The sequence below is a fragment of the Moschus berezovskii genome, chromosome 12, assembly GCF_049115385.1.
Source record: "Moschus berezovskii isolate FMDL1 chromosome 12, NW_MosBer_1.0, whole genome shotgun sequence".
In the NCBI taxonomy this organism is placed as follows: domain Eukaryota; kingdom Metazoa; phylum Chordata; class Mammalia; order Artiodactyla; family Moschidae; genus Moschus; species Moschus berezovskii.
This window is the reverse complement of record NC_142471.1, coordinates 65,123,736-65,138,078: the sequence shown is the minus strand read 5'-3', so window position 1 is coordinate 65,138,078 and position 14,343 is coordinate 65,123,736. Positions and strand designations below refer to the sequence as shown.

At 37.3% G+C, this 14,343-nt stretch overlaps 1 protein-coding gene across 8 annotated transcripts in view; it reads right to left on the bottom strand.

Annotated features, from left to right (window-relative positions):
• R3HCC1L (R3H domain and coiled-coil containing 1 like) overlaps positions 1 to 14,343 on the bottom strand; it is a 71,135-nt gene that overhangs the window by 8,367 nt on the left and 48,425 nt on the right. For all 8 annotated transcript variants that reach the window (XM_055424920.2, XM_055424916.2, XM_055424917.2 and 5 more), the window contains 4 exons: positions 9,152 to 9,327; positions 4,491 to 4,561; positions 3,519 to 3,614; positions 2,875 to 3,015 (listed from right to left, as the gene is read on the bottom strand). In XM_055424920.2, the coding sequence (XP_055280895.2) occupies positions 2,875 to 3,015; positions 3,519 to 3,614; positions 4,491 to 4,561; positions 9,152 to 9,327 (484 nt within the window). The remainder of the gene's footprint in view (positions 1 to 2,874; positions 3,016 to 3,518; positions 3,615 to 4,490; positions 4,562 to 9,151; positions 9,328 to 14,343) is intronic.

Genomic DNA, 14,343 nt, shown 5'->3' with positions numbered 1-14,343 from the left:
TTAGAACAGAATGGTGTCCAGATGCTTCTGATTTCTAGTAAATATCCTAAGAAGAAACTTTTAAACTATTGTATAGATTTCAGTTAGACTTAAGGAAGAATTTTCTGATAAGTAAAAGCTCTTAACCACTGGAACAGATAACCAAAAAGAAGCCTGTCATATTTTATTTTCTGAAGACCTTAAAAAATTTTTTTACTGGGAAAAAAAAATGTTAATTACCCCCAAAACTCCTTCAAAAGGGAATACAGGCTTGTAGAAGGAACATGGGTTTTAATTAGAGAGGCCAAGGTTCCAATACCACCTCACAATTTACCAGTTGGGTAACCTTAGGCCAGTTATTGATACCTTACCTCTCTAAAATGGAGATAATATCATTCCCATAAAGAGTTAGCATAACACGTTATACTGCCAGGAGCTTCCTTCAATCCTTTTAATTGCAAAAACCTTTTCGTGACTTTTAATCTTAAAATCTTAGGAAGTGAAGAGAAGAAACAACTGCTTAAAATATCAGGTTCATATTTTCTTTCTTACTCAAGGCAGATATCTCTACCAGACTGTAGGTCTTAAAGAGAGGAACAAAATCCTGCTCTCTCTCTAGTTTTCCTAATTAGGGAGCACAATGCCTTGCACAGGGGCAGGTACTCAGTGAATGCCAAATTTAGTTGATAAGAGTATCAGAGGCAACTTAAAACAAAGATTAATGACAAGAAAAAAATATGCACTGGAATCTGTGCTGGACTCACCATAAAATGATATTGCTACTATTACTAAAAACAGCAGCAGCTAATATTTATCTATCATTGCCTGTTTCTCTGTACCTATTATAGGCCTAGAGAAACAGGAAGGAGAGCATTCCTATGAGTTTTGAAAATGACTAAGTACCTTTTGTGGATTATCTCACTTGATTTCCATTTTATGGATGAGGAAACAGAGGCCTCCAGAGAGTAAGTAATTTGCCCAGGGTGACACAGCCAGTAAATGGTAGAGCTTAGATACAGACCCAGGCAGTCTGATTCCATAGTCTATAATGTCATTTCTTGTGCTGCACTGACCTCCTTCCCTCCGGTGGAAGATTTGGAACAAAAATATCTGTTCTATTTAATATCTAAACAGTACTTTTCATTTTCACAGAAAAAAAAATCTTTTAAGTGAGCAGTTTTAGGTTCCATGCAGGCAATTATTAGAGTATATGCTTAATGCCTAAGCAGCCAGAAAGCTATATTGGAATTTTCCATAGGCATTTTCTCAGATATAAAGAATGAGAGAGTTCTGAGACCCAACAAAGGAAGAGTCCTCTATAACCTGTATAGTTTTAGCACCAATGGATAGGAGAAATTTATCACAGTGGGTCTCTATTCACAACTGAAAGGCTTCTTTAAGAAAGTATGTACCAGGGTACCACTTAGCCAAAAGCCTCATTTTTAACTGCATCACTGAAATGTCCTTTGTATAGCTGGGCACTTAAATTCAAGTGTGCCTGTATGATGATGGCCCTACAGAGAAACAGTGGGGTACTCAGGCGATATCCACACAAAACTATTGTTGCAGTACCTGTCGAAATACAGGTGACATTACACTCATAGGGAAGCATGATACACTGCAAAAAGAATCACATCTCCTTTTATACCTACCACAGTTATTACCCGCTACTGACTTTCTGAGATGACTGTGGTTATGACAGAGAAATCATTTTCCTCAGAGATGACCAATTAATAAAGGGTTAAGGACACTGCACATCCCACTTTAATCTAGTTCTGACAGTGCCACATATAAAAACCAGAGGGATCTTCCCCTGTTCCTACAATCTCAAGGAGGTCTTTAAGTCAAGAATGCATGTGAAAAATCAAAACTGCCTCATTATAATCATTAAGGTTTCAACAAATTAGTTGGGTTCAGCTCTGAAACTCTAGCACCTGCCATGACACACTCTGTCACTGGTTATCTGGTCAGTGCAGCTGAGAGTCTGCAAGCTGCCTGCTATCACCAAAGCAGAGTGGACAGGAAGTATTAATGGCCTTGTTAGACCGGCAATAAGCAAGGAGTTTGAAACTTCAATTTGTTTAATGAAAAAATGAAGCTACTTTTCAGTAAGTGGAATTTTCAGAATAAACTGCCTTCAGGTTCCACAGATTGTGGACTAAGGCAATCAGACTGTTTATAGTCTGAAGTTTGATAAAAAGTACTTAAGTGCAATGGGAGTCCCAAGCCTTTACATACACATCAATAGTCTATAAAGAGGAGAGAGACATTTAACCTCAACTGCAAACTGTAGGGAAAGAAAAGCCCTGCTTGTGGATCAGCTGAAATATTTTCTGAGAACTCTTAAGTACTGGAAAATAATAAGATTAGGCTAACCTAGATGTGCTCTAATGGAGCCACTCAGGACTGTCTTTAAAGAAAAAAATTACATCCTAGAGTTATCATCACCAATGTCAATTGCTGGCTTTTCCTTAATTTATCTTCTACCTAAGATCTAAACCATTTGATAAAATCATGGCAATCATGGCCCAATAAAACCACAGCAAATACTGTTTTCTGCCTGGGAGATTACTATGTCTTCATAGGAAAATTTTTCTGAGAGTTGGGAGCAAGAACTATAGAAACAGCCATGGATGAGCTAAAAAGACTGAACCTATCCTTTGAAAAACAACAAAGGAGCATGGATTAGGATACCTTGGTGTGTGGAACAGGCAGACATATTCCAACATGTCTTCCTCCTAAATATAAGTCATGAAAACAATTTCAATATATGTGGGAGGCTTCTAGGAAATGGAAATGACAATATGGAATGAGCTTCATTTTTTTTTTTTTTAACACATGCTTTATAGTGAGCTCTAAAGGAACTAAAGAAGAATGCCATCAGCTTCAACTCACCTCGGGCTTCTCGCAGTTTCTTAAGCTCTGCTTCCCGTTCAGTTTTACTCTGCTTACTTCGAACCCCAAGGGCACTGATGACTAGCCTTCTGGCTAGGGCTGCTGAAGTCTCAGGACGCTCCTTTGCTGGCTGGAGAAACTCTGAATGGGAGAAACGGAGGGAGCAGGAGGGAGTAAGGAAGAGAAAGCATTCTAGCTCCAAGTGATTTAACTCAGTAATTAACATACAAAATAGACTAACAAGGGCTGCATCAGCAGTAATTAATACAAGCCTGATAGATGAAGATCAGAGGAAATTAACACGGTAAAGCACAAACAACCCTGCCTTCATTATCTGTATTAACACAGTTTCCTACAGTGACTCTATCAAATTGCTAACCACAGAGGTAAACTGGAAAAGGCTGTCATCAGAAAATGGTGACTGCAGAGCCTGCAGTTCGCATCTCCCACTCTCTCCAAGTGGCTTCTCCAATGCTATATTCCAACAGAGCCTTTTTTCTTTTCCTTTTTCCTTAAAAATATTTCTTTTAACACTGAAAATAAAAGTGTTATGTCTTTAGAACTCTGGATGCTATACAAGTGCTGGGGAAAAAAATGAGAACACGACTATCAATAGGAAAAAGCTCCTGAGATTATAGGCTTACCAGCATAAGCTCTAGCTTTGGCCTTGGCTGCTCTTGTGGCCTGTGACAAGGGCCGGATCTTCACCATGGTATGTTTACTACCAAGAGCATCACGAGCTGTAAAGAGAATAAATATATATAAAGAAGTAGAAGACATGAAGATGAGTAATGCAAAATATATATATAGTTAAGGCCAGTTCTTATTATTTCCTAGATGTTGAGATTTATTTTTTCATCATGGGCAAAAGAAATAGTAAGCTCTAGAAAATCTATAAGGAACAACTCGACAGTGATTATTTTAAAATGGGGATTAGTAAACTATGGCTTTGTGACCCAATCCAGCCAACCACCCTGTTTTTGTAAAGTTTTACCGCAATAGAGCCGTGCTCGGTTTGTTTGCACAATGTCAAGGGATGCTGTCTTTCCTCAACAGCAGAGTTAGCTAACAACAGAAACCTTATATCCTGAAATATCCACTGTCTGGCTCTTTATAGAATAAGTTTGCAGACCCTTATTTTAGATGAATCAGACAGGAATCAACATCTCTAATTTGTCTGAAAGTCTCTACATCAGATCTATCCTGATGCCGATGAAGAGGCCAAATCATACACTCGGAAAGTATGTGTTACAAATGATCACTGGACAGGTTAAGGCTGACAAATTCATCTGTCAGTGGAGCTGGAGGCAGAATCACAAACATTTAACATTTACTCATACTGGCTTCTTAAATCTCTACCTGTTTATGCACTATCATAACTGACAGTTATGCAGCAAATAACCTTGAAAAGCTGACTATCTCCCCAAATACCACTGGATTAGGGTAAAAAGGGAGAGGGGGGAGCACATGGGTACCAAAGTAACTTGCCTCAAAAGTCACTGTCATTTATCTATAGTCACTGAATAAAATGCCAGGTGGCTGGAATAGAAAGCAAATAAGGAAAAGAAGCAGAAGAAAATGGACAATAAACACAGTGAAATCCACTGGGTGAATACCTGTAATCGGACTGGAGAAGACTCCTAGAGCATGTGTATCATCCACCCATTTAATATCAAATCCTTTCTTTCTGCAACAAAATAAAAGAATTTTATTCCTTAAAATAAAACTTACTTTTAAAAAACATCTTTCAAATAGTAACTCGTAAAGCATTCCATGATGAGAGAAACACTCAACAAGCGCATGGGTGGAGTGGGGATAATGACACACAAACGGCTTGGAGGACAGAAGCCATTGAATTTTAAAAGCAATAACACCATCATAAAGAACTACCTGGGAGGATTTTACCTTGTCAGCCATTTTATAGACATCAACTAATTAATCCACACATGTTCCCTGGGGAGGTAAAGTATTTATCACACTATTTACAAGGTTTGTTTTTAGGGGACTGGAGAAAGGAAGCATAAGAGGAAAAGAAGAATCAGAGGAGGAGGAGGTAGGTAGGGAAGGTCAGGCGGATTTAATGTAAATGTAGCCTCAAGGGCAGAGACGAGAGAGAGAGGAAGAGGGAGATGGATCATTCAAAACAAAATCAATCAAATAAGAGAAAAAAAAGACAACTATAATCAGGGAGGCTGACTATTCTTTTTTTCCAGTTGTAGAAGGGAAGTAAGAAAGTAAAATTCAGGTTCTGCCACCTTGAGGCCATGGGCTGGTTTAATCTCTCTGTAAACCAGGTTTGCTCATCTGTTAAAAATGGGTTGAATTCCTTCTTAAGGGAGTTGCTGTGAAAATGGAAATGAGATAATCCATGACAAGGCAAAGGGCACGATGTTGAGCACTTAGTGGACATTTAATAAATCAATGGTGCCCATTATTTTTATTAATAACAATATTCATCAGGCAGATGATTAATATTAATGAAGATGTGATTAAAATATGAAGTTGACTCTGGTGTTTGACTCACAGGCTTTTGCACCATGACCTTTTCTTTTCTATTTTGAATAAAGCACTATAAAGAACAACAACAAAAAAAGACAACTGCTAAAGTAGCTTTTCCCTTTAACAACTAGTCAAGAAAAAATTTCCTTTGAAGGAAAAAGGAATAAAGAGGCTTTTAAGGTTAGTTAGACAATTTCCTAATGTAAAAGTAAGTTCAACCATGCCATAAAATGACCACAGGAGTTGAAGGCTATGAGAAAGTTCCACAGTAGAAGTCTATATTATAAAATAGTTGACAAAAGATGGTAAAAAACTTAGATGGGCTCTAGAGGGCCTTTTAGACTTCAGAATTTTATAACCCTTTAAAACGCTTCTCCACTTTAGAAAATATTTTTGGGTTTGATAGAAAAAATAGTCTTGCAGGTAAAATTAGGAAGAAATAGAGCAAAAGGAAGTTAATAATTCTTAAGAGTTAACTAATGTTCAGAAAATTCCAGACATCAACAAAATTAATCCTTGGTTTTAAAAATTATCATTATTAGTGACAACTTCAGGTAGGTCTAATTTTGGATTTAATCTCACCAACTGTTTTTTAAAATCTACTATGCACTTCACCTGGTACAGACCCGATACTGGATCCTACCATAACTGTAATGAATTAAACTGACTGACCCATACTACACGTTTACAGTAAGGTCTACGGCAGAGACTGTTAACTGTCCTCCAGGATCCAGTCACTGCTCCTTTCTTTTAGTTACATAACTGATAAGTGAGGCACCTAGCTACTAGTTTTGCCTGTTCTGGAACTTTACAGAAAAACAGGGTTCTTGTTTTTATACACAGGGTTTCAAGGAATACAGTCATGCTCATTTATTTACCTATTGTTTATGGCTATTTACGTACAATGATGGCAGCAAAATACTTACTATCTGACCCTAAGGAAAAGTTGGGAGCTATACCCTAACTCAAGATGTACATGAAGTGAATTTTAAGTTTAAATCTGTATATCAGACAATAGACCTGGTTTATTGTTAATGGCAGGATTACAGCATTAAAGTATAATCCCTTCTTGGTAATGACTTTCTTGAAGATCCTGAAAAATATTTGTCTTAATAACTTACTTTTGGGATTATTTCTTTTATTCGCAAAGCTTATGTTTTCTTATAAGTTAAAAATACAGAGACACGCTTTTGACTCTACATATGTATGAAGTACATACATATATAAAAGATAGTGCAACTATTCTCAAACCCATTTACATCAGTTTTAATTTGTTTACTACATAATTTATTAAATACAATTAAAACAATGAACCATGAGTATGAAACATAAGAGTAATGTCTATAAAAACTTAATGCTTTGAAAGATTTGAGAAAGATGAAGTCATTAAAAAAACCCAAAATCCATCATGATGTTTGTGCAAAACAGTTTTTTAAAAAAAAAGGGCAAGGGGATGGGGAATCCCCTGGTGGTCCGGTGGTAAGGACACAGCACTTTCACTTCTGTGACCTGGGTTCAATCCCTGCAAGCCATGTGGTGCAGCCAAAAAAAAATTATTTCAGAAGAGAGAAAACATTTTAATCTATAAGGAATTTGCACTCAGGTGACTTTGAATGGATATTAGTTCTTGCGGGAAGTTGTAGGTGATATCAGGGTGACATTAAGAACTCTGATATCAACAGACTAGCAATTTAAGAACAAAAAAAAGGCCTTGGCACCACATCAAACTCAATGGACATGAGTTTGAGCAAACTCCAGGAGACAGTGAAGGACAGGGAAGTCTGGTGTGCTGTAGTCCATGGGGTTGCAAAGAGTCAGCCACAACTGAGCAACTGAACGACAACAACCACATCAGACTGGCAAGTAAATGGACCTTTCAGACACAACTGGGCGACCGAACCACCACCACGCTGAAGAAGGCAAGTAGGTGGACATTTATACGTACTGTTAAAATAAACTGGGTGAGCTGTAACAATCGCACTTTATCATTCTCTACTTGATTATTTCTATCTCAGTGGTCAGAATAACCTCAAATCAATAATTGAATTTACAGCCTTTTGGACTGTTAGGACCCTTGGTGCCTGGCAGAAGAAAACACGTATCTTCTCAGGAGACAGTCTCTGCTTTTATTGCAGACCTCAATTCTCATAAATAAAATTCCAAAGGAAATGGCCAGCTTTATAGTTAAAAAAAATAAATAACCAAACTTCCAAAAAAAACCAAGGCACTATGAGTGAGAATTTGTAAAAACAGAATTAAAAGGACTTCGGGTAAAGGAATAACTTGACATCGACTATAGAAGGTCCATGCTCACTATACTTAAAAAGAAATTTTTTAAATCTTGAAAACAGAGGGGAAAAAAATGCAGATTTGAAAATTAGAGAACTATGAAAAATAAGAAACATCAAATAAAATTTAAAAATTCAATGGACAAATTTAAAAGCAAATTAACCACAGTTGAAGAAATTAGAACTAAAGAAATTACTCAGCATATAAAGGAGACAAAGAAATGGAAAATGTGATAGTGATAACATGAGGATTAAGTTAGGAGGTCTAATCCACTTTCAACTGGCAGCATCATAGAGAATATAAAAGAGACTAGTACAGAGGCAACATTTGAAGAAATAATGTCTAGTGTTCTCCAAAACCAATGAAAAATACTTAGGAAGTCCAAATAATCTCAATAATGATAACAAAAGAAACACAAAGTCACATCATACTGGGAAGGTACAATACCAAAGACAGAAAACCTTAAGAGCACCCAACGAGAAAAAACAGATTACACTCAGAAGCAATAGTCAGACTTTCAGTGGGCTTCTCATCCTACCCTAAGAAAGCCAGGAGAAAGCAGAATAAAATCTTCAAGTTCCTGAGAAAAATAATTGTCAACCTAGGATTCTATACCCAGCAAAAATGTCTTTCAAGAATGAAGCCGAAATAAAGCCATTAAGAAACAGTGATGATGACAACAAAATCCAATTGAGTGTGTTCCCAGCAGGCTGTTATCAATTAAATTCTAAAGAACCTATTCCATGCAGGAGGAAAAAGATTTCAGATGAAAGATACGCGATACAAAAAGAATACAGAAAGCAGATGAATCTGAATGCTGACTATATAAAAAAAATGTAACATCAAATGGAGTTCAAAAAGAAAAAAACTAAATCAAAAAGACTCAAACTACTAAATCTCAACAGTATATTAGTTGGAGGTCGGGGAGACACTGGAATGGAATTGGGGAATGGAGTTTAAAACCCTTCAAGTGTTTGGAAAGAGTGTAAAAGTATTAACCTTAGTCATTGGTAAATTAAGCATGCATTTTATAATTTCTAAAGTAACCACCAAATAATAGAAATAGTATCATTCCCCAAAAATATGGAGTGAGAAAAAAATACCTCATCAATCCAAAAGAAGGCAAGATAGAAGAGAAAAAGATGGGACAAGTAAACACACAAAAAAAGATGGCAGGCAATACATCCAAATATATCAATAATTACAATAAATATAAATGGACTAAATGCACCATGAAGACAGATTCCAATGATGATATTCTTCTTAAATGGTAAATTGGGATCTAGAAAGACTTTAGCATTTTTTTAAAGGAACTTAGAAGAGTGGTTTGATACAGATTTCCAATGGGCTTGGAAAACACAATAAACAAACTTGATGCTAAAATAAATGACAGGGAATAGGAAGGCAAAAGAGATGATTTTTCAGAAGACATTTTAAGAAAATTTCATCCCACCTTCCCTAACATCCTCAATCAATTGCAAATACTTACTGATAGGTGCAGAAAATCCGTAGGAGATCTTCAGTACGAAATTCTTGGGGGAAATCATAAATTTCAATGACATGTGGGAATTCACAATCACTGAGGTCAATATCAGGAACTTCATGGTTGTAATAATCAAATCTAGGTTCTTGGATACATTCTCTGTTCTTCACATTCCCTGATAACTAGAGAGGGGGAAGCATATATGTGACTATTATACCAAGCCAGAGCATTATAAAATATCCTCCCATATATAAACAATTCTCCCTTTTATCTCCATGTTCCTATTCCTTAACCTTTACCATTTGTCTCTGTTCCAAACACAGTAACATCACCCAGTTTGTATTATACATGTGGAATACCTGAAAAAGTGCTGAAATTCCAGAAAAGGCAAGCAATAAATGAAACTTAGCTTGCATCTATCAACAAGGTGTGAGAAAATGTAGAATGATTAATGCAGTGAGTTACAAACAACACATCTTAGAAACTGAACTGCAGAAAATAGTTCAAGAGATGAATTAATAACATTTGTTTTATTTGAGCTTATTTATCAGACACACAGTTTCCTTTCTGAAAGTGAGCAAAAACAAAACAAAATGTTTAAGAATGAAAACACTTTGCTAGTCTACCTACTGTTGATGGTAGCTTACAAATAAATTTGTTATGACAAATGTTAAATGGCACAGGTAATTAAAGTTCCCCAGCGTTAGAGCTACCTAAAGGAATTCCCACACAGGTTAATAAAGAAAGTAACAGTAATGAAGAACACTTAAAATTTTACTCTATGATTAAAAACTGAATGCTGTTAACTATTTCACACTGGAAGCAGGAGACTGGAAAGGCAAAAATGAAAAGTGGCAAAGTAGCCAGGACAAGTCATTTTGTCATTCACCTAGACACTAGTACTGAACACCCAGAACCTTCAGGCTCAAAAGTGTGTCCAACTAGAGACCTTCAAGCATTCTTTCTTTCATACTGTACCTCCTTTCCCATCAAATGAGAAAATAAGAATCTGCAATGCCAAGGATGCATCGCCTTTCCTCAGAAAAGGGAAAAATGTATATAAAAAATTTTATTTGGGAGGAAGGAAAGAAAAAAGGTGATTGAGGTAAAATCAATGAGAATGTTTATCTATTGCTGTGTCTCTAGTTCCTTTTTTCCACTAAGCTTCAGTTTTACATCTTAAAAAAAGGACATAATAATAGCACCAACAACTTACAAGGAGGGGTGCAGACTAAATGAGATGATGCAGTAAGTACTTAGCACACTACTTAGCATCTAAGTATGAATTCAACCCAATTTAAACAAAATTTAACAAGGTGTTGAATCTATTGGGCTTCCCTGGTGGCTCACACAGTAAAGAATCCGCCTACAATACAGGAGACCTGGGTTTGATCCCTGGGTTGGGAAGATCTCCTAGAGGAGGGCATGGCAACCCACTCCAGTATTCTTGCCTGAATCTACTGCAGGCCAAGTACCATGTTATTTCCACCCTACTTAGGATATAGAAAGCAGGAAGAGAATATCCCTCACACCGTAACAATGAGGAAAGACCAAATGACCTATACATATCATAGCTTTTCTTGAGTTTAGTACAGACATGACTGAGTATGCAAGGAAACTGAAATCCACAGGATGACATGTCCCCCCCAAAGAGAGAGAATACCTAAATTTTTTCCCTCTGGCAGATCATGAGAAGTGGCCACTAAACAAGTGGGCAAGAAGATATCAGCTAAATGTTTAACAAGTTCTTAAAAGCCTAGAGTTGACAGTTTAGAATAACTCAGAGCCCCAGAAAGGGGGCTCCAGAAAGGAGGGGAGTCTGCAATTATTTGCAAGACCATCCTTCTGCTAATGCCACACTGTCTTGATTACCATTGTTTCATAACTTCTGAAATTAGGAGACTTGAGTCTTCCTACTCTGATCATTTTCAAAATCATTCTGGCTATTCTGAGTCCCTTGCATTTCCATATGAAATTGAGGATCAGTTTGCAGGCAGAAGTGGGCCACAAGCCAAGGAAGGAGGGCAGCAGTACCTAAGAGAAGCTGAAAATGGATTCTACTCTGGTCTCAAGAAAGGAACATAATCCTACCAATATCCTAATTTTAGTCCAATGAGACCCATTTTGGACTTCTGACCTCAAGAACTGTAAGGCAATAAATCTGTGTTAAGCCACTAGTTTGTGGTAATTGAAAACATCAGTAATAGTGTACATATATATATATATATACATAAAACCTTTCTAGCTTTATGTCATGTCATCCCATAAAAATATGCTACATTCCAACCAAAAAGTAATACTATGCCTAAACAGGTATAAATACTATGCCTATGAGTGCACAACTGCACTCATTTCACACACTAGCAAAGTAATGCTCAAAATTCTCCAAGCTAGGCTTCGACAGTATGTGAACCAAGAACTTCCAGATGTTCAAGCTGGATTTAGAAAAGGCAGAGGAACCAGAGATCAAATTGCCAACATCCTCTGGATCATAGAAAAAGCAAGAGAACTCCAGAAAAACATCTATTTCTGCTTCATTGACTATGCTAAAGCTTTCGACTGTGTGGATCAGTGGAAAACTGATGGAAAATTCTTAAACAGAGGGGAATACCAGACCACCTCACCTGCCTCCTGAGAAACCTGGATGCAGGTCAAGGAGCAACAGTTAGAACCAGTCATGGAACAACAAACTGGTTCAAAATTGGGAAAGAAGTATGTCAAGGCTGTATATTGTCACCCTGCTTATTCAACTTATATGCAGAGTACATCATGCGAAACGCCAGGCTGAATGAAGCACAAGCCAGAATCAAGACTGCCGGGAGAAATATCAATAACCTACGATATGCAGATGACACCACCCTTACGGCAGAAAGCAAAGAGGAACTAAAGAGCCTCTGAAAAAGTGAAAGAGGAGAGTGAAACGGCTGGCTTCAAACTCAACATTCAAAAAATGAAGATCATGGCATCCGGTCCCATTACTTCATGGCAAAGAGATGGGGAAAAAATGGAAACAGTGACAGACTTTATTTTCCTGGGCTCCAAAATCACTGTGGATGGTGACTGCAGTCATGAAATTAAAAGATGCTTGCTCCTTGGAAGAAAAGCCATGACAAATCTAGACGGCGTACTAAAGAGGAGAGAAAAGCTATTGTTTTTCCAGTAGTCATGTATGGATGTGAGAGTTGGACCATAAAGAAGGCTAAGTGCCAAAGAATTGATGCTTCTGAACTGTGGTGTTGGAGAAGACTCTTGAGAGTCCCTTGGACTGCAAGATCAAACAGTTAACCCTAAAGGAAATCAACCCTGAATGTTCACTGGAAGGACTGATGCTGAAACTAAAGCGCCAATACTTTGGCCACCTGATGTGAAGAACTGACTCACTGGAAAAGACCCTGATGCTGGAAAGACTGAAGGCAGGAGAAGGGGATGACAGAGGATGAGATGGCTGGATGGCATCACCGACTCAACAGACATGAGTTTGAGCAAGCTCCAGGAGATGGTAAAGGACAAGGAAGCCTGACGTGCTGCAGTCCATGGGGTTGAAAAGAACTGGACATGACTGAGCGACTGAGCAACAGTATATCTAAACACATCTTGCTTCTTTCTGCCTGTTGATTTGATCACATTATTTTTGATCACATGTGTAATCTGACTCTTCCTCTATACTTTTATAGCATTTACTTCATCTGCACTACTTTTTTTTTTTTTGCTGTGCCATGCAGCACGTGGGATCTTAGCTTACTGACCAGGGATTGAACCTGTGCCCCCTTAATCACTAGACCACAAGGGAAGTCCCATCATCCGCACTACTTTTATAGTACTCACTGTACAACACCTAATATTAATTAGACCTATCTCTTCCTCTAGCTTTAACCTCACTACCTAACCACCTATCCAACAAACATTTAATGTATGTTTAACATCACATTAGAGAAAGAACCTGAACAAAGAATTTTAATATGTAATAAAGTTTTAAGAATGAAGATGGTATTACCAGTGGGTAGAGGAGAATGAACTTTGCTTAACTCGTCTTCACTACCAAAGTAAAGAAATTATACAGAGAAAAGTATTGTAAACAGAAGTGTGCAAAGGCATGCAAGGAGTGTAGCATTCATTAAACAGTTCAGTGTGGCCACACTAAATAATGCGAGGACTTCAGAGAGTGCTAAGGGCTTCACTGTGTCCTCCCAAAATTCATGAGTTAAAGCCATAAACCCTAATACATTAGAATATAACTGTATTTAGAGATCATGTTTTTAAAGAGTATTAAGTTAAAATAAGGTAGATCCTAATCTGAGTGGTGTCCTTATAAGAGGAAATTTGGACACAGAGGGAAGATCATGTAAACAGAGCCATTTACAAACTAAGGAGAGGCCTCAGAAGACTCCAACCCTTGCTGGCACCTTGATCTTGGACTTCTAGCCTCTAGAATTGTGAGAGAACAAATTTCTGGGGTACTTTGTTACAGCCAGTCTAGGGTTCTGTGCTCTGGCAGGCTTAACAAATTAATACAGGGAGTATGGCTGGAGTTTGTTTCCACATCAATATTCTGATTCTATAATACAACTACAAGGAACATGTCATATTCACCCCTATATATACTCCCACTGCACACATTAACTTGCACAAACTAGGCATTCAAAAAATACTTGTGGAATGAATACTTGAGGCACATGCCTCTAATTAATTACTTTGTCCAAATGCCTGCTTATCGAGACTGATTTTTCATGGAGCCCTCACCAATAAGAATTTGATTTATGCAACATATTTTTTTTTTAATAATTTTGGATGGCATTTTGAAATTTGGGGTAAAATGACACTTTTTTCCTTTCCCTTTACAAATAAACTTTAATTGTTCTGGTTATACAAATCATGCAAACAATTCAACAAATTATAAAAGGAAGGCAACAACAACAAAATTTCTAAACTTCTGATAGTAACAAATTGAGGACCTAAATCTGGGAACATTCATATTTTTTTATAAGCTGCTCTCACAGCCTGGAATGCCTTGTCTGCTTCTGATCCTTCTTCTTCTAAGACCCAGCTTCAATCTTTATCTCCTCTTGAAGCTTTTCCCACTGACCCCATTTTGATGGTTTCTCCACTCCTTATACTAGTGTATCATTACACTTAGAAGCTGGATATATATCATATTTCATCAATTCTAAGATGCACATTTTAACATCTCCAATATCAGT